The sequence below is a fragment of the Ornithorhynchus anatinus genome, chromosome 3, assembly GCF_004115215.2.
Source record: "Ornithorhynchus anatinus isolate Pmale09 chromosome 3, mOrnAna1.pri.v4, whole genome shotgun sequence".
NCBI classification, from domain to species: Eukaryota; Metazoa; Chordata; class Mammalia; order Monotremata; family Ornithorhynchidae; genus Ornithorhynchus; species Ornithorhynchus anatinus.
In genome coordinates this window covers 98,722,577-98,746,850 of record NC_041730.1, presented here as the reverse complement: position 1 = coordinate 98,746,850, position 24,274 = coordinate 98,722,577, and the positions used below count along the sequence as shown (strand labels likewise).

Genomic DNA, 24,274 nt, shown 5'->3' with positions numbered 1-24,274 from the left:
GTTCCCAGCCATTCCACTGGACAGTGGCATGTCTGACTGTGGCACCATCTGTCAGTTTTACCTCTGTGCAAAGGGACTGTGATCAGTCATGTGAAAATGGGAAAATGGTATTGGGTTGGGCAAGGTAAGTGTCAAAGCAGCAACAGTAGGAGCCTGATAATGGGGAGAGAGGAGGTGTCTGGCTCTCAGTGACTCCATTTGATGGGTATTTATTGAGTGCTTACTGTCTACAGAGCACTGTACTAAGCTCTTGGAAAATACAATGCAGCAATAAAGAGAGACAATCCCTGCCCACAATGGGTTTACAGTTTAGAAGCAGAGACATCAAAACAAGTAAATAGACATCAATATAAATAGATTTATAGATACATATGTACATAAGTACTGTGGGGCAAGGAGAGGGGGAGAAGAGCGAAGGGAGCGAGTTGAGATGATGTGGAAGGGAGGAAAAGGGGGCTTAGTCTGGGAAGGCTTCTTGGAGGAGGTACGCCTTCAGTACGGCTTTGAAAGGGGGGAAGAGTGATTGTTTGGCGGGTTTGAGGAGGAAGGGCATTTCAGGCCAGAGGTAGGATGTGAGCCAGGGGTCAGGGGTAAGACAGGCGAAATCGAGGCACAGTGAGAAGGCTAGCTCCAGCGGAGCGGAGTGTGCGGGCTGGGATCCAGAAGGAGAAAAGAGAGGTGAGGTAAGAAGGGACAAAGTGATGGACGGCTTCGAAGCCAATAGTGAGGAGTTTATGTTTGATACGGAGGTTGACAGGCAACCGCTGGAGATTTTTGAGGAATGGGGTGACATGCCCTGGTCGTTTCTGTAGAACTCCAGGACAGCACAGTTGTGTTAATAGTATGTATGAGTAAAAGCTTGGAGCTAAAAGGACAGCCACCGATGGCGATCATGGATCTTGTTTTTGGGGATGGCAGTTTTTCATGTTACTTCCTTTAAAACTAACTTAAATGGCTAAAGGATATGTATTCTAAGGATGGGGTAAAGCTGGCCTCTACTAATTGCTGTTAATGGTAAATAACTCCTCATTTTCAAATCCTTCAAGGAGCAAAATATATAAATTTTGAAATGGAGTAGTTGAAATTCCTTCAGATATAGAAGTATACCTGAAAAATAAACCAGAAAAGTCATCGTTCAGGAAACTAGTTACCACACTGCAAAAGAATGTTTTTAAATGTATGTAATTATACAAAATGACAATGTAATTATACAAAAACCTGTTGTTCTGCATCCATTATTGCAGCTGATTAGCTTGTAGGAAATATTTGCTCATGCAGTTTGCCTCCTAGAGTAATTGTAATGCAGAACATCAGCTTTTTATGGCCTTTTTTTTTTTGCTATTTAAATGCTTACTATGTGGCCAGCGCTATACTGAATGCTGGTGTAGATACCAGTTAACCAAGCTGGAAGCAGTCCATTTGCCATGGGGTACATAGTCTTAATCCCCATTTTACAGATGAGGTAATTTAGGCACAGAGAAGTGAAGTGACTTGCTCAAGGTCACTCAGCGTAGAAGTGACAGAGACAGGATTAGAACTCTGGTCCTGCCTTTATGGCACTAGTTCTGGGCATGAAGACAGGGAAATAAGGAGAGAATTTTAAAAAAACCAACCCTATGATGAGGGGAGACAAAGGAGGAAGATCAAATGGGGAGAGCAGCTCAGGTAGATGGACCGGAAAGTTGGCAGGGGTAAGAAGCAGTGTGGCCTAATAGAGGGAGCACAGACTTGGGAGTCGGAGGAATTGAGTTCTGATCCTGGCTCTGTTACTTACTTGCTATGTAACTTTGAACAAGTCACTTCTCTGTACCTTAGTTTCCTCATTTGTAAAATGGGGATTCAATACCTATTTTCCCCCCCTTTTTTTGGTATTCGTTAAGTGCTTACTATGTGCCAGCCGCCGTACTAAGCGCTAGGATAGATACACATTGTCAGGTTGGACACAGTCCCTGTCCACATGGGGCTCACAGTCTTAATCCCAATTTTACAGATGAGGTAACTGAGGCACAGAAGCGAAGGGACTTCCCAAGATCACACAGCAGAGAAGCGGTGGAGTCAGGATTAGAATCCAGGCCCACACTCTAACCACTAAACAGCGTAGCTTCTACTGTATTGTGAGCACCCATGTGGGATAGGGAGTGTGTCTGACCTGATCATCTTGTAAATACACCAGTACTTAGCATAGGGCTTGGCACATAGTAAGGTCTTAACAAATACAACTTTATTATCATTATTACCTGAATGCCTGGTGAAGTCATCAGGGAGGATCAACATGTCCATTTTACTTCCGACGAAGTGAATGTTGGTCTCCTAGTATTAGAAATTCTCCGATTCAACACAAATACCATAATATAACAGTGTTACTCAGCTACAATTAATTGAGTAGAGAATCCTGTGCAATTTTGATAAAATAGGGTCTTTGACTCTGGTTGAGGAATCATTGTCTCATTTATAACATTGTTCCAAAGGGGAAATTGATTATGACTTTCAACATTTTGACATGATGCGATTTTCGTGAACCAGTTGGGCAGAAGTCCTAGGATTTCTAATAATTTAACAATAATAATAATGTTGGTATTTGTTAAGCGCTTACTATGTGCAAAGCACTGTTCTAAGCGCTGGGGTAGTACAAGGTAATCATGGTGTCCCACATAGGGCTCACAGACTTCATCCCCATTTTCCAGATGAGGGAACTGAGGCCCAGAGAAGTTAAGTGACTTGCCTAAAATCACACAGATGACAAGTGGTGGAGCCGGCATTAGAACCCATGACCTCTGACTCCCAAGCCTGTGCTGTTTCCACTGAGCCATGCTTGATTCCTTTTTGGGCTAATACTGTAAATTTATTAGAATCAAAATATAATAGCCTAATAGACAGTGAGCACTTTTACTATTTTCCATCTACACCCACTCCCTTGGAGAACTCACTCATTCCCATTGCTTTCACTAATAATAATAATAATAATGGTATTTGTTAAGGGCTTACTATGTGCCAAGCACTGTTCTAAACACTGGGGGCATATAAAGTAATCAGATTGTCCCATATGGGGCTCCCAGTCTTAATCTCCATTTTACAGATGAGGTAACTGAGGCTCAGAGAAGTTAAGTGACTTGCCCAAAGACACACAGCTGACATGTGGCGGAGCCAGGATTAGAACCCCTGACCTCTGACTCCCAAGCCCGTGCTCTTTCCACTGAGCCACACTGCTTCTCTGCGATACCATTTCTATGTGGATGAGTCCCAAATTTACAATTACCACCCACTCCCCCAAATCCTTATTGAAGGCACATCTCCTCTAGGAGGCCTTCCCTGACTAAGCTCCCCTTTTCCTCTTTTCCCACTCCCTCCTGTGTCACCCAGACTTGCTCCTTCTATTCTCTCCTCCCAGCCCCACAGCCCTTATGTACATATCTGTACTTTACTTTTTTATGTTAATGTCTGCCTCTCCCCTTCTAGACTGTAAGCTCGTTGAGACCAGGGAATGTGAATGTGTTTATTGTTGTATTATATTCTCCCAAGTGCTTAGTACAGTCCTCTGCACACAGTAAGCACTCAGTAAATACGATTGAATTAACAGTCTCCCGTCCTCTGCAACCTCACATTTCCTCCTGCCTTCGGGTCATCTCTACTTGAATGTCCCGCCAACACTTCAAAGTTAACATGTCTGAAACAGAACTCATCTCCCCACCCTAACCCTGTCCTCCCCATGATTTTCCCATCACTGTAGACAGCACCACCATCCTCTCTGGCTCACATCCTCTCTGGTCTTATCCTTGACTGATCTCTCTCATTCAACCCACATTTTCAATCTGTCACCAAATCCTGTCGGTTCAACCTTCACAGCATTGCTAAAATCAGCTCTTTCCTCTTCATCCTGTTACAACGTAAATCCATGCACTTATCCTATCTTGTATCAGTCTCCGTGCTGACCTTCCTGCCTCAAAATTTTATCTCCCCTCTCCAGTTCATACTTCACTCTGCTGCTCAAATCATTTTTCTACAAAACCGTTCAGACCATGTTTCTCCACTCCTCAAGGACCTCCAGTGGTTACCCACATGAAACGGAAACACCTTAATTATGATCAGCTTTACATCATTGAAGGCACCCTGCCCCCTCTTACCTTACCTCACTCCTCTGCTACTACAACCCAGCCCACAGACTTAACTCCTCTACTGTGAACCTACTCACTGTACCTTGATTTCTTCCATCCCACCATGGATCTCCTGTCCACATCCTGCCTCTGGCCTAGAACACTTTTCCTCTTCATATCCAACAGACGATCACTCTCCCCACCTTCAAAACCTTATTAAAATCACATTTCCTTCACGGATTATACCTTCATTTCCTCTTCCCACTCCCTTCTGCGTCACTCTTGCACTTAAATTTGCACTCTTTATTCACCCCTCCCTCAGCATCACAGCACTTATGCTCATATCTGTAATTTATATTAATTTCTGCTTCTCCCTGTAGACTGTATGCTTGTTGTGGGCAGGGAACATGCCAATTAACTCTATTACATTGTACTCTTACAAGCTCTTAGTACAGTGCTGAACACACAGTAAGCACTCAATAAATATGATTGTTTGATGGGCTGATTTTTTTTAAGAAGTTGTACAAGCTTCTGCTGTTGACAGTGGCTGTTTTTTCAACTTTAATGAAAAATTTGTTCAGTTTAGATTGAACGTCAGCCTTCTTTTCTACCTCTGCCTACATTTGAACTTTTCTTTCCTTCACGATTTTCAATCATGTTTGTTATTCACTTTAAGTGCAAGACTTTCTAGTTCCAAGATTTCAGCGGGTGATATTGAACCACAGCTACTTAATCTGTTGGACATCTTTCAGTGAAGCATTCGATTGTCCCAGTTTGATGAGGTCCTTGTTGAACAGTGCTTCTTCTGAATGAAAATAAGCTAACTTAACATCCTCCTCCTGTGTGCAGGGAGTGTATCTATCAACTCTGTTATGTTGTACTCTCCTAAGCATTTAGTACAGTGCCCTGCACTCAATAAGAGCTCAAAAAATACCATCAAATAATTGATCGGTTATCCATTTCTAAATTAAACTCACCCATTTCTAAATTTCCTCCTTCTTTGGTTCTCTGCTCTGCAGCACTCCAACACAAGTTATGTCGGGAGCTTACTGTAAATTCCATTTATGATGAAGAATTTACTTTTCTGAAATTCTTGTCCAGAACTCTGGGGTCAATCCAACAATGTAGGTCATATCCATGGGGTGAATGTAACCTGGGGTTCATCAGTTTAGAATTGGCTTCCTCGGAGAAGCAGTGTGGCCTAGTGGAAGGGGCACGGGCCTGGGAATCAGACAATTTGGGTCCTAATCTTGGCTCCACCACTTGCCTGCTGTGTGACCCACGGCAAGTCATTTAACTTCTCTGTGCTTCAGTTCTCTCATCTGCAAAGTGGTGATTCAGTACGTGTTCTCCCATCTATTTAGACTGAGAGTCCCATGTGGGACCTGATTATCTTGTATCTAACCCAGTGGTTAGTACAGTGCTTGGCACGTAGTAAACACTTAAATACCACAATTATTATTATTATTCCCTTTTTTTCCTAAATATTGCTGGCTTTGTAAGTAGCCTTGTATTTGTTTTTCATTTTTTCTGTTTCCAATTTCTTTTTCTTCTACTTTCCCCATATATATATATATATGTGTGTGTGTATGTGTATATATGTGTATATATATATATATTTAAATGGTGTTTGAAAGTGCTTACTATATGCCAGACACTGTACAAAGCACTGGAGTAGATACAAGCCATTAGGGTGGATAAAGTCCATGTTTCACATGGGGCTCACAGTCTTAATCCTCATGTGGGGATTAGAACCCAGATCCTCTGACTCCCACTCTCATGCTCTATCCACTAGACCATACGCTTCTCAACATATTTCATCTCCCTGCCTTCACAACAGAGAGTGTGTTTCATTTATTATACTCTCCCAAGCAGCTCATTCATTCATTCAGTCGTGTTTATTGAGTGCTTACTGTGTGCAAAGCACTGAAGATTGGGAGAGTGCAATATAACAGACACATTTCTTGCCCATAATGAGCATTCAAAGCTTTGCATACGGTAGTTGCTCAGTAAATTCCAACAGGTGACTTCTATCAGGTTTTGTTTCATTTTTCTCACCTTTAAGCACTTAGTAGAGTGCTCTACACAGAGTAAGTGTTCAGTAAATACTATTGAATGATTTTAATTTTAGCTACCTAAGAGTTCATTCCATTTGAGTAGGTTTGCTTTTTCTTCGGAAATAACTACACGGTGCCTGTTTTAGGTTTTTACCTTTAGGTGTTTACAAAATATCCCCTGAAAAAGTTTTCATAACAAAGGAGTTGGCAAGCTAGGAGTTACCTGGTCAAAATACCAAGTGTGTTTTCAGGTGATCACTATCCTATCCTCACTCTTGCTGAAGTTTCTCCTCGGCTCCTGCAGAAATCCCTCCTCTCTCTGCTGACAGACTTTCTCCTCACAGACTAGTTCTGCTGCTCTTCTCTAGCCCCCACTATCCTGATGGCTCCAAGCTGCTGGGTGGCGTTCTTTCCTCAATTAATCATATTTATTGAGTACTTGCTGTGTGCAGAGCACACTACTAAGGACGTGGGAGAGTACAATATAAAAAAGTTGGTAAACCCATTCCCTTGCCCGCAATGAACCCAGTTTCTCTCTTCCTTACTCTTCTTTCTCTTCCTTTCCCCTCCACTTTGGTCTTGCTTGGAGCCTGGTTTTCCTGTGGCTCGGTCTCTCCAGTCAATCTATCATATTTATGGAGCACTTACTGTGTGCAGAGCACTGTACTGAGTGCTTGGGAGAGTACAGTGCAACAGAGTCGATAGGCACCTTCCCTGGCAACATCGAGTTCATAATATAGGAGGGGAGACAGGCATTAATATAAATGAATTAGTTACGGATGTGTTCGTAAGTGCTGTGGGGCTGAGGGACGGGTGAATCAAGTGAGCAAATTAGGCTGATGCAGAAGGGAGTGGTAAAAGAGGAAATGAGGGCTTAGTCAGGGAAGGCCTCTTGGAGAATAAAATAAATAAATTGTGGTATTTGTTAAGCGCTTACTATGTGCAAAACACTGTTCTAAGCGCTGGGGGATACAAGGTGATCAGGTTGTCCCACATGAAGCTCACAGTTTTAATCCCCATTTGACAGATGAGGTAACTGAGGCATAGAGAAGTTGTGACTTGCCCAAGGTCACACAGCTGACCAGCGGCAGAGCCGGGATTAGAACCCGTGACCTCTGACTCCCAAGCCTGCACTCTTTCCACTGAGCCACGCTGCTTCTCAAGTGACTCTTGTTAGCCAAGCCAAGTGCCTGGTGATAGCTGGCCCAAAGAAAGCTTGTCTATTGACTGGAGAAATAAATAAGTGTGAAAACATATCATATGAACACATACATATATATATATATACATATATATACATATATATCACACATACGTACTGAGAAAAAGCGTGGCCTAATGGGTATCTAGTGCTAGACACTATACTAAGTGCTGGGGTAGATACAGGCAAATCAGGTTGGTCACAGGAACTCTGCAGATGAGGTAACTGAGGCACAAAGAATAATAATAATGTTGGTATTTGTTAAGCGCTTACTATGTGCAAAGCACTGTTCTAAATGCTGGGGTAGATACAGGGTAATCAGACTGCCTCACGTGGGGCTCACAGTTTTAATCCCCATTTTACAGATGAGGGAACTGAGGCCCGAGAAGTGAAGTGACTCGCCGACAGTCACACAGCTAAGTCTCAGAGCCAGAATTCGAACCCATGACCTCCGACTCCCAAGCCCATGCTCTTTCCACTGAGCCATGCTGCTTCCCAGATTAAGACTGTGAGCCTCACGTGAGACAACCTGATTACCCTGTATCTATCCCAGCACTTAGAACAGTGCTCTGCACATAGTAAGCGCTTAACAGATCCTAACATCATTATTATTATTAAAGAAGTAGAGTGACTTGCCTTAAGTCACACAGCAGACAAGTGGCAGAGCCAGGATTAAAACCCATAACCGTCTGACTCCCAGGCCCATGTTCCTGTGATGATCACTAGATCTTACCCAGTGAGAGAACTGGGAGTTTATTAATAATTTGGTTATAGAGCGGTAGAGAATCATTAAACTTTCAGACCACAGAATGTTCAATGAAATTGCAGGGTTTTTCAACATAGAGGTCAGTGGTTTCTGAAGACCTTGTATAGTTTGTGGTGGATCCTCAGAGTAATGAGATACTGAGGTTTGAATCAGGGAGAGAAACATGGGAAGTCTTTAAAAGTTGGGATGGAAAGGAAAGGGGACTGAAAGTTTAATTATGACCAGAATAGAGGAAAAAGTGAAGACTTGGAGCAATTCTGAAGGTAAAGAAACGTTAATGTAGGGCAGTGGCACCTTAAGGCACTCTAATTGAAAGATCATCTGTGAGTTCCTGTACTGTAGATGAATAGGAAATACAAGTCTTCAACAAAAAGTTTTGAAATAACAGATTCAATTGAAATATACATGATATATTGAAAGCCTGGTTGAAAGAGAGGTTGTTATTCTTACAAGTGAAGCAGTATGGCCTAGTGGGTAGAGCCACGGGCCTGGGAGTCTGAAGGACCTCGTTCTAATCCCGACACTTGTCTGCTGTGAGACCTCAGCTAAGTCACTGAACTCCTCTGTGCTTCAGCTCATCTGTAAAATGGGGATTAAGATTGTGAGCCCCATGTAGGACAGGGACCTTGTCCAACCTGATTACTTTGTACCTTTCCCAGTGCTTAGAACAGTGCCTGACACATAGTAAGCTTTAAAAAACCCCATTAAAAAAAAGTTAGGATTGGTAGGATTAAAAATGACATAAGATTTATTAGTAAAAAGATATATAATAATAATAATGATGGCATTTGTTAAGCTCTTACTATGTGCCAAGCACTGTTCTCAGCACTGGGGGGATACAAAGTGATCAAGTTGTCCCTCGTGGGGCTCACAGTCTTGATCCGCATTTTACAGATGAGGTAACTGAGGCTCAGAGAATTCAATAGTATTTATTCAATAGTATTTATTGAGTGCTTACTATGTGCAGAGCACTGTAGTAAGCGCTTGGAATGTACAAATCGGTAACAGATAGAAACAGTCCCTGCCCTTTGACGGGCTTACGGTCTAATCGGGGGAGACAGACAAAAACAATGGCAATAAATAGAATCAAGGGGATGAACATCTCATTAAAACAATAGCAAATAAATAGAATCAAGGTGATGTACATCTCATTAACAAAATAAATAGGGTAATGAAAATATATACAGTTGAGCAGACGAGTACAGTGCTGAGGGGAGGGGAAGGGAGAGGGGGAGGAGCAGAGGGAAAGGGGGGAAAAGAGGGCTTAGTTGAGGGGAGGTGAAGAGGGGGGTGGAGGGGGAGCAGAGGGAAAAGGGGAAGCTCAGTCTGGGAAGGCCTCTTGGAGGAGGTGAGCTCTAAGTAGGGTTTTGAAGAGGGGAAGAGACTTAGTTTGTCTGAGGTGAGGAGGGAGGGCATTCCGGGACTGCGGGAGGACGTGGCCCAGGGGTCGACGGCGGGATGGGCGAGAATGTGGGACAGTGAGGAGGTGGGCGACGGAGGAGCGGAGTGTGCGCGGTGGGCGGTGGAAAGAGAGAAGGGAGGAGAGGTAGGACGGGGCAAGGTGATGGAGAGCCTTGAAGCCTAGAGTGAGAAGTTTTTGTTTTGTGCGGAGGTTGATAGGCAGCCACTGGAGGGTTTTAAGAAGGGGAGTGACATGCCCAGAGCGTTTCTGCAGGAAGATGAGCCGGGCAGTGGAGTGAAGACTAGACTGGAGCAGGGAGAGACGGGAGGAAGGGAGATCAGAGGGAAGGCTGACACAATAATCCAGCCAGGATATTATGAGAGCCCGTAACAGTAAGATAGCCATTTGGGTGGAGAGGAAAGGGCGGATCTTGGCAATATTATAGAGGTGAGACTGGCAGGTTTTGGTGACAGATCGTATGTGTGGGGTGAACGAGAGAGCCGAGTCGAAGATGACACCAAGGTTGCGGGCCTGAGAGACAGGAAGGATGGTCGTACCATCCATGGTGATAGGGAAGTCAGGAAGAGGACAGGGCTTGGGAGGGAAGATGAGGAAGAGAAGTGAAGGAACTTGCCCAAAGTCACACAGCTGACAAGTGGTGGAGCCGGGATTAGAACCCACGACCTCTGACTCCCAAGATCATGCTCTTTCCACTGAGCCACGCTGCTTCTCAATATGAATGATATATATTAGTAAGCTCTGTAATTCATTTTAATTGGACAATCAATCCTGTGGTATTTTTGTAATAAAAAACAGTGGGTTTTTTTAAAGATTTTTGGACATTTGATATTTGGCTCACCCCCAGCCCCAGCCCCAGCACTTATGTATGTATCTTGAAGTTATGTGTTATAAATTACTTACTCATATTAATGTCTATCTCTCCCTCCTCACTGTAAGTTTGTTATGGGCAGGGAACTTACCCACCAGTTGTTGTATAGTACCTGCCAAGCATTTAGTACAGTGCTCTGCACATACCAAGCACTCAGTAAATATCTTGGATTGATTATTTGTTAATAATAATAATGATGGTATTTGTTAAGTGCTTATTATGTGCCAAGCTCTGTTCTAAGCACTGGGGGAGATACAAGGTCATCAGGTTGTTCCACGTGGGGCTCACCGTCTTCATCCCCATTTTACAGATGAGGTAACAGGCTGAGAGAAGTGAAGTGACTTGCCCAAAGTCACCCAGCTGACAAGTGGCGGAGCTGGGATTAGAACTCACCACCTCTGACACCCAAGCCCGGGCTCTTTCCAATGATCCATGCTGCTTCTCATAGTACAGCGCTTAGTACACAGAAAGCACTCAATAAATATGATTGATTAATATTGATGATGATGATATCAAGATACAATAAGTAGGCTGGCAGAGGAGCAAAGTATTCAGGCTGGGTTGTAGTAGGAGTTCAGTGAGGCAAAGTAGGAGGGGTAAAGCCGATTGAGGGCCTTAAAGCCATTGGTAAGGAGTTAGTTTGAAGCAGTGTTGGGTGGGCAACCATTGGAGGTTTGAGGAGTGGGGAGATAAGGACTGAAATTTTTTTAGAAATGGAGAAAGAGAGACGGAGGCAGGGAGGTCAGCCAGGAGGCTGATACAGTAGTCAAGACAGGATAGGATAAAAGCTTGGATCAGCATGTTAGCAGTTTGGATGGAGAGGAAAGGGTGGGTTTTAGCGATGTTGTGAAGGTAGAACCTACAGGATTTGGTGAAATTAAGTATGTGGGTCTAATAATAATAATGTTGGCATTTAAGCACTTACTACGTGCAGAGCACTGCTCTAAGCGCTGGAGGAGATACAGGGTAATCGGGTTGTCCCACATGAGGCTCACAGTCAATCCCCTTTCTTCAGATGAGGTAACTGAGGCACAGAGAAGTTAAGTGACTTGCCCACAGTCACACAGCTGCCAAGTGGCAGATCCGGGATTCGAACCCATGACCTCTGACTCCCAAGCCCATGCTCTTTCCACTGAGTCACGATGAGTTATGGATAATGCCAAGATTATGGCCTTGTGAAATGGGGAGGATGGTGCTGTTGTCTACAGTGATAGGAAAGTGAGAGGAAGGTCAGAGTTTGGATGGGAAGATCAGGAGGTCTACATTTGATTTCCTTTGTTGTTTTTAAGAAGGATCTAAAAGTAAGCTCTCAATTTTCAGGCTCAAACTGATCAGAAAGCTGAAAAGAATGGTGAAATCCCGAAATTTGTTGGCTCAGGAGGGCCATTTCCTTAACCCTAAACCTCCCACAGGTCCATCCACTCCCTGGATGATTCAAATCCAGATAGGGAGTTTCTTTTGCATTAAACATTATTCAGCCATATTAATTATCTTTAATAGGTAAACGTTGATATTCACTATGTATTTATTTCTGTTCTTCAAAAAATAGTAAATGTTTTAATAAGCAATATTCTTGTACAATCGACTAAGATGTGGTATTTTCCCTAGTGTGGTAACCTGGTTTCTAAACTTTATAAAACCAATGTAGTATGGCAATACTTTGTTTTTGCTTTTTACAGTGCTTTCTGACGGTCTGTTTTTACTTTCGGTAGGAGAGCGGCTTTCGAGGAAAAATTGACTTTGAAACGCGGATGAGAGAAGGAATATGCAAACTCCTTTCGTTAAGTACTCAGAAAGACCAAGTCCTACATGCGGTTAAAAACCTGATGGTGTGCAATGCTCGCATAATGGCTTACACATCGGAGCTACAAAAACTAGAAGAGCAGAATGTGGACAGAATAGAAAGATGGTCAGTAATGCTTTCATATTTACTCTTCCAACTTTAATCCGGAATTTTCAGCGTGTTTATATATGGGACTGGCAAAAGCAGAATTATAGAATGGAAGAGTAGGCCAAAGTAAGTTTACCATCGTAGAGGGTCAGAAGAAGTCCAAAGGGAATATTCTGAGAGAAGGAAGACGTGACCATGGGTGGTAATTTCAGGAATGAAGAGAAACATAGGGCATCTGCCTGAAGGTGATGTGATGGTGAAGATGGCTGTCGGTCAAGGAAATAATTGTTTCAATAGATCTGTTAAAACTAGAGAAGCGGCATGGCCTAGTGGAAAGATCGCTGGCCTGGGATTCAGTGGATTTTGCTCTCTTCCAGGCTCTGTCACTTGCCTTCTATGGTGTCTTGGACAAGTCACTTAACTTTTTGGCACCTCTGGGATTATTGTGAGCTCCTGGAGTCACAGGGACCATGTCTAATTAGTAATAATAATAATGCTATTTGTTAAGCGCTTACTATGTGCCAAGCACCGCTCTAAGCGCTGGGGTAGAGACAAGGTAATCAGGCTGTCCCATGTGGCGCTCACAGTCTTCATCCTCATTTTAAAGATGAGGTAACTGAAACACAGAGAAGTTAATAATAATAACTGTGGTATTTAAGTGCTTACTATGTATCAAGCACTCTTCTAAGCGCTGGGGGAGATACAAGGTCATCAGGTTGTCCTGTGTGGGGCTCACAATCTTACTCCCATTTTACAGATGAGATAACTGAGGCCCAGAGAAGGGAAGCCGCTTGCCCAAGGTCACAAAGCAGACAAGTGGCAGAGCTGGGATTAGAACTCAGGTCCTCTGATTCCAAAGCCCGTGCTCTTTCCACTAAACCACGCTACTTCTCCAAGCGACTTGCCCAAAGTCACCAGCTGACAAGTGGCGGAGCCGGGATTAGAACCCACAACCTCTGATTCCCAAGCCCGGGCTCTTTCCACTAAGCCACACTGCTCCCAACTGTATTCTCCCATAGTACTTAATATAGTGCCCTGAACATATTAATAATAATAAATAAAGTGCCCTGAACACTTAATGAACACATAATAAAGTGCCCTGAACCCTTAAACAGAGTCCTTCTCTAATCTTTCATTTAATCCTCTCCCTCTGCATCACTCTTGCACTGCTTTTTCACCCCTCCCTCAGCCCGAGAGGCTCACGTACATATCCGTAATTTATTTGTATCAATATCTGTCTCCCCCTCTAGACTGTAAGCTTGTTGTGGGCAGCCAATGTGTCTACCAGCTCTATTAATAATGCTGGTATTTGTTAAGTGCTTACTCTGTGCAGAGTACTGTTCTAAGCGCTGGGGTCGATACAGGGTAATCAGGTTGTCCCACGTGAAGCTCACGGTTAATCCCCATTTTACAGATGAAGTAACTGAGGCCCAGAGAAGTGAAGCGACTTGCCTACCGTCTCACAGCTGAGAAGTGGCAGAGCCGGGATTCAAACCCATGACCTCTGACTCCCAAGCCTGGGCTTTTTCCACTGAGCCATGTTGCCTCTATGTATTGTACTCTCCCAAGCACTTAGTATAGTGCTCTACACTGAGTAAGCACTTAGGAAATACGCAGTTTCATCAACTGTAAAATGGGGAGTCAACACCTCTTCATCTTTCCTTCTTTCATCTTTCAAATACCATTATCATTATTATTATCATTATTATTATTATTATTTAGACATGGTCCCTGTGACTCATCTTCATCTTCATCTTTAAGACCGGAAGCCCCAGGTGGAACAGGGACTGTTTCTGATCCAGTTATATGTTGTCTCTCCTAGTGTTTAGTACAGTACTAGACACATAGTAAGCCCTTAAAAATTGTGGTATTTGTTAAGCGCTTACTGTGTGCAAAGCACTGTTCTAAGTGCTGGGGGAATACAAGCCGATCAGGTTGTCCCACGTGGGGCTCACAGTTTTTTAATCCCCATTTGACAGATGAGGTAACTGAGGCACAGAGAAGTTAAGTGACTTGCCCAAGGTCACACAGCTGACTAGTGGCAGTGCAGGGATTAGAACCCGTGACCTCTGACTGCCAAGCCCTCCCTCTTTCCACCGAGCCACGCTTAACTAATACCATTCACAAAATATCACTCCATTTCCAAATATTAGACTCACTCATTTTCATGAGACAGGTCCAACATCCCAAAGAAGGTAGAAAAAGAAACAAAAGGAGCCCTTACAAATCCCGGCATTCAAAAGGAAAAAGAACCCTCACAAACATGGGGAATCTAGCCAAAATCCTAAAGGAAGACAGCCTGAATCGTATGGTGAGTTGTAAAATTCTGCTTTCGCACAACGAATGCTGTTTGAAATGGAGATACAATGGAGAGAATGCGAGGAAATAAATTCCAGTATAAATTTCTAACCACAAAATAAGATATCCCAGCTCTGCCACTTGTCAGCTGGGTGACTTTGGGCAAGTCACTTAACATCTCTGTGCCTCAGTTCCCTCATCTGTAAAATGGGGATTAAGACTGTGAGCCTCATGTGGGACAACCTGATGACCCTGTATCTACCTCAGCGTTTAGAACAGTGCCCTGCACATAGTAAACGCTTAACAAATACCAACATTATTATTTAAACTAGACAGTTTAAAAATAGATCACTAACCCCCATGTCTCAGCCTGGCCTTCCCAGAAGTTTAATTGGCTATCGGATAAAGTCTTCTCCACACTTGGAGTTGTTTGTCCTTGGCAAGTTGGAAAGGTTGTCTCCACCCTCTTTTCTTCCTCTCACCAAGGGAATACTGGGGGCTTGGTTGTAACTAAGAGCACCCCTTACCATTGAAGAGGTAAATCAGCCTCTCTGCTTCCTGGGAAATATCATTTCTTCTTACCCCTCTGCCATTCTTTTCCCAATTTAATAAGAATAATAATAACGTTGGTATTTGTTAAGCGCTTACTATGTGCCGAACACTGTTCTAAGCGCTGGGGTAGATACAGCGTCATCAGGTGTTCCCACGTGAGGCTCGCAGTTAATCCCCATTTTCCAGATGAGGTCACTGAGGTACAGAGAAGTGAAGTGACTTGCCCACAGTCACACAGCTGACAAGTGGCAGAGCCGGGATTCGAACCCATGAATTTCCAACAGGACCTCCGACCGGACGATGATGATTATTGTGGTCGTTCTTAAGCACTTGCTTTGTACCAAGTACTGTACTAAGCGATGGGGCATGGTGTAGTGGTTAGAGCAGGGGCCTGGGAGTCAGGTCATGGGTTCTAATCCTGGCTCCACACTTGTTTGCTGCGTCGCCTTAGGCAAGTCACTTCACTTCTCTGGGTCTCAGTTCCCTCAGCTGTAAAATAATAATAATGTTGGTATTTGTTAAGCGCTTACTATATGCAGAACACTGTTCTAAGCGCTGGGGTAGATACAGGGTAATCAGATTGTCCCACGTGAGACTCACAGTTAATCCCCATTTTACAGATGAGGTAATAATAATAATAATAATGTTGGTATTTGTTAAGCGCTTACTATGTGCAGAGCACTGTTCTAAGCGCTGGGGGAGACACGGGGAAATCAGGTTGTCCCACATGGGGCTCACAGTCTTAATCCCCATTTTACAGATGAGGTAACTGAGGCCCAGAGAAGTTAAGTGACTTGCCCACAGTCACACAGCTGACAAGTGGCAGAGCCGGGATTCGAACTCATTACCTCTGACTCCAAAGCCCATGCTCTTTCCACTGAGCCACGCTGCTTCTCTGCTGCTTCTCAGTCAGGTAACTGAGGCACAGAGAAGTTAAGTGACTTGCCCACAGTCACACAGCTGACGAGTGGCAGAGCTGGGATTCGAACCCATGGGGATTAAGACCGTGAACCCCTTGCGAGACTTGGACTGTGTCCAACCCAATTTGCTTGTATCCACTCCAGCGCTTAGTAGAGTGTCTGGCACATAGTAAGCACTTAACAGATACCACAATTATGATTATTATTATTAGATGCAAGATAATCAGGTTGGATACAGTCCTGCCCAAATGGGGCGTGCAGTGATTCATTTTCTGAAAGCACGGCTCGTACCGAAGACTGTAATACAGCACAGCCTAACATCCCACAGTATTATAATTGGGGCGGAGGAAACTGGAACTGTTACCCTGGGACAAAAAAATCAGCACTACCACTATTAAATTAATATTATTTATTACTACTAAATAGACACTATTTATTGAGCACCTGACACACACAGCTCTGAAGATTCCATCTTCGATGGACTCTTGAAGAGATGGCAATAATATTTCTACTATGTCCGTAAGCCGGCTTTCGCAGCGAAGATAACGTCTTAGGAAGCAAAGCAGGACGGCAGTCCGCCTGTGAGAATTTGAAAACGTGCCCTAGGATTTCAAATGTGCCACCCTTATTGCCATTTTCCAGAAGAAAGACAAGAAAGCTGCTCCGTTGTACTTCGAAAATTCCCATCTCATAGCTCTCTCTCAACTTTGAAGGGATGGTAATAGCTCTGCGGGACTAACGGTGTTCTAGTTCTGGGAATACAATCAACATCCGCAGCCCATGAAACATCACTTTAAGGGGACCATTAATAATAATAATAATAATGATATTTGTTAAGCGCTTACTATATGCAGAGCAGTGTTCTAAGCGCTGGGGTAGGTACAGGGTAATCAGGTTGTCCCACGTGAGACAGTCTTCATCCCCATTTCACAGCTGAGGTCACTGAGGCGCAGAGAAGTGAAGTGACTTGCCCACAGTCACACAGCTGACAAGTGGCGGAGCGAGGATTCGAACCCACGACCCCTGACTCCCAAGCCCGGACTCTTTCCACTGAGCCATGCTGCTTCTCATTCTAAGGATGTGATGCATTCATTAATGTGGCTTTCTTTTTACAGTAGATTTTGAATTCCACCTTAAAAGGTCTTTCCTGAAATTCCTGAAGAGATTTTAAATCCACTTTTTTGCTCCACCTGGTTAGTCGAGATTTTGAGACAATGGCTAATTGGTCCCCTCTGCTGGCCATTTCATTTAACTACACTAAAGTTTCATCCCGAATAATCATTCTCACACCTAATAAAACCGCCCTAAATCATCTGTAAACTACACCTTCGTTCCAGAACAATCCTCCGTCCAGTGACCTGCTAAGAACGTCAGGGCACCTCAACTGTTTCTTGTGGGGCTGTTGTTTTTTTCCCCATGTTTTCCTTCCCTTCCCCAGATCGGTCATTTGAACGTAATATTCCGACGTGGTTAACCTAGCGGTTTTTCAAGCGGATGTTGATTTGGTCGTCCCAAACCGTTGCCCTAGCAACGCACTGTTAAGCAAATATTTTCCTTCTAGACGCTGGAAGTATAGCTATGGATTTGGGGAACATCTTGAATTAAAAGGTTAGAAAGCTGGAACCGTAACGGGAAGAAAATCGATTTGGAAATTTCTGAGTCGGAGGTAGATAAGTACTTTCCGATTTTATAAGGTTCCTCCAAGACCTCTTGTTATTAGTACAGACGAGAGCTTTTGACTCTAATGATGAATATTAATAATAATGTTGGTATTGCCAGATCATTTCTAAAAACCGATCGGAGCAATGAGCAGCTATGACAAGCACTTTTCCGTTCAAAATTAAGCTCTCTGTGGAACTTAATTAACTGCGTAAGAATTACACTGAAGAACCAGAGACCAGTTTGTTTTATGGTATTTGTGCAGTGCTTACTCTGTGTCAGCTCTGGGGTAGATACACGTTAATTAGCTCAGACCCAGACCCTGTCCCTTATGGGGCTCACAGTCTAAAGTAAGAGAGAAAACAGACATTGAGTCACCATTTTACAGTTGAGAAAACAGGTACGGAGAAGCAAAGTGACTTTCCCAAGGTCACAGAACAAAGAGTTGGCAGAGTCGGGATTAGAACCCTGGTCCTCTGACTCCCAGGTCCTGCTCTTTGTTTTGATGGCATCGGTTAAGCGCTTACTATGTGCAAAGCACTGTTCTAAGCACTGGGGTAGATACAAGGTGATCAGGTTGTCCCTCGTGGGGCTCACAGTCTTAATCCCCATTTTACAGATGAGGGAACTGAGGCACAGAGATGTTAAGTGACTTGCCCAAAGTCACCCAGCTGACAAGCGGCAGAGCTGGTATTAGAACACCGGTCCTCTGACTCCCGTGTCCTGCTCTTTGTTTTTTTTGATAGCATTTGTTAAGCATTTACTATGTGCAAAGCACTATTCTAAGCACTGGGGTAGATACAAGGTGATCAGGTTGTCCCACGTGGGGCTCAGAGTCTTAATCCCCATTTTACAGACGAGGGAATTGAGGCACAGAGAAGTGAAGTGACTTGCCCACAGCGGACAAGCAGCGGAGCCAGGATTAGAACCCATGACCTCTGACTCCCAAGCCCGCGCTCTTTCCACTGAGCCACTAGGCCATGCTGCTTCTATTTTGTGTCAACCTCTTACAGATTGGTTGCTACATTTTTTGATTAATGTTGGTATTTGTTAAGCGCTTACTATGTGCCGAGCACTGTTCTAAGCGTTGGGGGAGATACAGGGTAATCAGGTTGTCCCACGTGAGGCTCACAGTTAATCCCCATTACACAGATGAGGGAACTGAGGCACAGAGAAGTTAAGTGACTTACCCACAGTCACACAGCTGACAAGTGGCAGAGCCGGGAGTCAAACTCATGACCTCTGACTCCGAAGCCCAGTCTCTTTTCCACTGAGCCACGCTGATTCCCTAGTCAAATTACAACAAACATTAACGGAGCCATTTTGGTGACTCCCTGAAACTTCATTTTATTTAAGTTTTTCTTTTAAACAATATTTGTTAAGTGCTTACTATGTGCCAGGCAATGAACTAACTGCTGGGTAGATACAAGTTAATCAGGGTAGATGCCGTCCGTGTGCTACATGAGGCTCATAGTCTTAATCTTTATTTTACAGATGGGGTAACTGAGGCACAGAGAGGTAAAGTGCCTTGCCCAAGGTCACACAGCAGTCAAGTGGTAGAGGCAGGATTAGAACCCAAGTGTTTTTGACTCCCAGACCTCTGCTCTATGCTCTATCCACTAGGCCAGACTATTTCTAGAGAAGCAGTGTGGCTCAGTGGAAAGAGCCCGGGCTTGGGAGTCAGAGAGTATGTGTTCTAATCCTGGCTCCGCCACTTGTCTGTTGTGTGACTTTGGACAAGTCACTTCACTTCTCAGAGCCTCAGTTCCCTCAGCTGTAAAATGGGGATGAAGACTGTGAGCCCCATGTGAGACAACCTGATCACCTCATATGCCCCCAGTGCTTAGAACAGTGCTTTGCACATAGTAAGTGCTTAGCAAATACCACTTTTTTTTTTCTAGACATTTGAAATTTCCATTCAATCTTGTGTCAGATGCTTCAATACAGAAATCAGGCTGTAGTAAACCTGTGGAGGAGAGCTCTCTAAGGGGTCTTCACCGGTCAAGGAGAATTAGGCCCTATGCTGTTCCACAGGACTGTTTCCCAGACGAAAAGGTCATCGCATACTTCAGTAGTGTGCTCTTTAATAATAATAATAATAATAATAATGTTGGTATTTGTTAAGTGCTTACTATGTGCAGAGCACTGTTCTAAGCGCTGGGGTAGATACGGGGTAATCAGGTTGTCCCACGTGAGGCTCACCGTTGATCCCCATTTTCCAGATGAGGCACAGAGAAGTGAAGTGACTTGCCCACAGTCACACAGTTGACAAGTGGCAGAGCCGGGAGTGGAACCCATGACCTCTGACTCCCAAGCCCGGGCTCTTTCCACTGAGCCACGCTACTTCTCTTTGTGGGCAGAGTGGTGCTTACAGGCCACCCTGAACCTACACAAGGAAATATGTTGGTTTTTGATCCCAGAGGCTGCTGGTGTCATGATGTGTTATGGAGTGAGGGAAGAGGGAGGATTTTTCTTGTCTCCTCGGTTCCAGAGAGAGCATTGCGAAGGCCCCCAGAACCAAAAGGAAAAAGGAAAGTGTTTCCCAAATGAAAATTTAACAAGTAAGAGAGATTTAGCCTGCTCAAGGGTTGAAAGGGATAGTTGAAGAAATCATCAAGTAGGGAAATGGATGCTGGATTAACTTTATGCCATAGTGTAAGAAATCCATCTTCCTTTTCCAATCTGAGTGGCTGTCAGATTTAATGAATCCATACTTCAGAATAGTGTAGGAACCACTCCATTGCTCCCATTCAGCTATCTAAATGATGATGAGTTTAAGTACTTACTATGTGCTCTCCTACTACTTACTCTCTCTCTCACTATCTCCTCTGATGCTAACCTCCTCGCTGTGGCTCGATCTCGTCTTACCTCGCCGCCAACCCCTCGCCCATGTCGTACCTGTGGCCTGGCATGCCCTCCCTCCTCATATCGGGCAGATAATCGTTCTCCCCCACTTCAAAGCCTTTCTGAAGACACGTCTTATCCAGGAAGCCTTCCCTGACTGAGCCCTCCTCTCCTCTTTTCCCACTCCCTGCTGCACCGCTCATACTTGCTCCGTCATTCGTCCATTTTCCCCCACGGCACATATGTATATAGCTGTATAGATCGGTAATTTAAATATTGATTTATCTATTTATTTATATTAATGTCTGCCTCCCCCTCTAGACTTCACAGTTCGTTGTGGGCAGAGACTGTGTCTGATGTTATATTGTCCTCTCCCAAGTGCTTAGTTCAGCACTCAATAAATGTGATCATTATTATTATTATGTGTCAGGCACCGTACTAAGCGTGGGGTGGTTACAAGCAAATCGAGTTGCACACAGTCCCTGTCCCACGTGGGCCTCACAGTCTCAAGCCCCACTTTACAGATGAGGGAACTGAGGCCCAGCGAAGTGACTTGCCCCAGGTCACACGGCAGACAAGTGGTGGAGCCGGGATCAGAACTCATGATCGTCTGACTCCCGTGCCTGGGCTCTATCCACTATGCCATGCAGTTAGTTTTATTCCCTTGAATCTCCTGGATAGAATGCATGTTTTAAGACACTGACTTATTACTCATTATGTACCTAAGAGAATTAAAAGAAATCTTGTATAATATTAAGACCGAGTGCCTTTGGGTGTCATCTGTTGCACGATTCTTTAATAAGGGTTGATTCCTTTTCGGTGGGTGTTTTTCCTGATTAATTAAAATTTCCAGGTAAAGATCCCTTTTCATTTTGGGACCGACCAGTGAGCCGACCGGCTTCTAAAAGCTTTACTCCCATACAGTTCTTAAACATCCAACTTGACATAGTACTTTCTTTGTTATTAGAATTTATGGATGCTAATGGATTAATATTTCTACATCAAAAAGACAGAGTACCTTTGAATTTATGAATGGGAACTCTGTATTCTAGAAGAGAAATTTCTGTTTATAAATTACAAGTTAAAGCAGGTAGTTAGTTATGTTGATCGGAGAAAGCTTAAAAGACCCGAACGTATTAAGTATTTAGTTTCAAATCCCTTCTCCAAGTCCTCCGATTTAGAATCCACTGAAGCTTCTCCCCCTCAGCTCTTGCCTTTCTCTGCAGTGCTCATGCTCTTTAATTAACCAACCAAATGTTTGTTAAGCACTAATTATGTGCCAGGCACTGTACTAATCCCTGGGGTAGGTAGGCACCAATCAGATTGAACACAGTCCTTGCCCCTTGTGCCTCACAATTTTCAGATGATGTAACTGAGGCACAGAGAAGTTAAGTGACTGGCCCAAGTTCACACAGCAGGCACATGACAGAGTCAGGATTAGAACTCAGGTCCTTTATTGGACATTTTGTGCAAAACACTGTATTAAGCATTTGGGAGAGAACAATCCAGTTGGGAGACCCTCACCTCAGAGAGTTTACAGTCCTACAGCTCTTTGTCATTCTTGCGTCTCTTTTAGTCTGTCTTAATTTATATCTCAGCTAGCTTGTGGATGGGGTATATTCATTCATTTATTCAGTATAGTATTTACTGAGCGCTTACAATGTGCAGAGCACTGTACTGAGCGCTTGTAATGTACAATTAGGCAACAGATAGAGACAATCCCTGCCCAATGACCGTCTTACAGTCTAATCAACGGGTTTACAGTCTAATCCCCACTCTATCTCTTTTTCTCATTTGGCTTCCATTCTCAGCGTGTCTATGGAGAAGCTGCATGGCCTAGAGGAAAGGGCACGGCCTGGGAGTCAAAGGATCAGGGTTCTAATCTTGACTCTGCTACTTTCCTGCTGTGTGACCTTGGGCCTTAGTTTCCTCATCTGTAAAATGGGGGTTCAATAAATCTTCTCCCTCCTATTTGGAATATGAGCCCTATATGAGACAGGGATTGTGTGTGATTTAATATCTTGTATGTACCCTTAGTGGTTTGTACAACGCTTGCAAAGAGGAGGAGGCTTTACAAATACTACTATTATTATAATTATTACTACTAATATTATTATTATGAGGTGAGTGGTAAGGGAACAGATCTCTGGCCTCGCCCCCGGGACATCTACTATCATGGGCCGCCCAGACTGCATTGCCAGTTTTTGATCTCTTTAGGGAGGCTCCGTACCTGACTCTCCTACATTCATTCATTCATTCATTCATTCAATAGTCTTTATTGAGCGCTTACTATGTGCAGAGCACTTTACTAAGCACTTGGAATGTACAAATCGGTAACAGATAGAGACAGTCCCTGCCCTTTGACGGGCTTACAGTCTAATCGGGGGAGACAGACAAGAACAGTGGCAATAAATAGAATCAAGGGGAAGAACATCTCATTAAAACAATAGCAAATAAATAGAATCAAGGTGATGTACATCTCATTTACAAAATAAATAGGGTAATGAAGATAGAAGAGCGGACTAGTACAGTGCTGGGGGGATGGAACGGGAAAGGGGGAGGAGCATAGGGAAAGGGGGGAGAAGAGGGTTTAGCTGCGGAGAGGTGAAGGGGGGAGTAGAGGAAGCAGAGGGAAAAGGGGAGCTCAATCTGGGAAGGCCTCTTGGAGGAGGTGAGCTTTAAGTAGGGTTTTGAAGAGGGGAAGAGAATCAGTTTGGCGGAGGTGAGGAGGGAGGGCGTTCCAGGACTGCAGGAGGACGTGGTCCAGGGGTTGACGGTGGGATAGGTGAGAATGGGGGACGGTGAGGAGGTGGGCGGCAGAGGAGTGGAGCGTTCGGGGTGGGCAGTGGAAAGAGAGAAGGGAGGAGAGGTAGGAAGGGGCAAGGTGATGGATAGCCTTGAAGGCAGTTTTCAACCCACAGGACTCCCCTTTTCCCCCTAAAAGCCCAAGATGTGGTCATGGAGAGGGCCAACTCTTACCACTCTTCTCTCTCCTCTCTTCTTCTCTTTTCTCCTCTCTTCCTATCTCTGCATGTCTCTTCCCTACCAACTTCTACTTTCCCCATATCCCTTCCCTGAGTCTTCTTGTTCATCCCTCCTCAAATTCTGTCCTTGCTTTTCTCCCCCTCGCCCTCGTTTTTATCTTCCCCTCCCTTTCTCAGCTCGTTCTGTCCCTGACTACCCCTGTACCACTGATTCACAATATAACTGCTTCTGTGGAGCTTCTATCAGGAATATGGACTTTCCATCTCACCACTGGGTGTCTTCATATTGATAATAATAATAATAAGAAGAATAGCGGTATTAGTTAAACTCTTACTATAGGCCAAGCACTCTATTAAGCACTGGGGTAGAGACAAAATAAACAGTTTGGACACAGTCTCTGTCCCACGGAGGGTTCACAGTCTTAATCCCCATTTTACAGAAGAGGTAACTGAGGCACAGAGAAGTAAAGTGACTTGCCCCATGGTCACCCAGCAGACAAGTATCAGAGCTGGGATTGGAATCCAGGTCCTTCTAAGTCCCAGGCCTGTGCTCTGTCAGCCACGCTGTTGTTCTCACACTTGTGCAGCTTCTCTTGTAAAGGCAGGAAGGAGCGGGCAGTCTTGTTCTGAAGTGCCATGTATGACTTCCCTTGCTAACACAAGCACTTAGTATAGTGCTCTGCCCACAGAAAGCGCTCAATAAGTACAAGTGAATGAATT

The 24,274-nt window shown here is 44.1% G+C and overlaps 1 protein-coding gene across 1 annotated transcript in view; it reads left to right on the top strand.

Annotated features, from left to right (window-relative positions):
• RTKN2 (rhotekin 2) overlaps window positions 1-24,274 on the top strand; it is a 90,513-nt gene that overhangs the window by 9,665 nt on the left and 56,574 nt on the right. Inside the window, exon 2 of the mRNA XM_029061695.2 lies at window positions 12,119-12,315. Coding sequence (XP_028917528.1) covers window positions 12,119-12,315 — 197 coding nt within the window. The remainder of the gene's footprint in view (window positions 1-12,118; window positions 12,316-24,274) is intronic.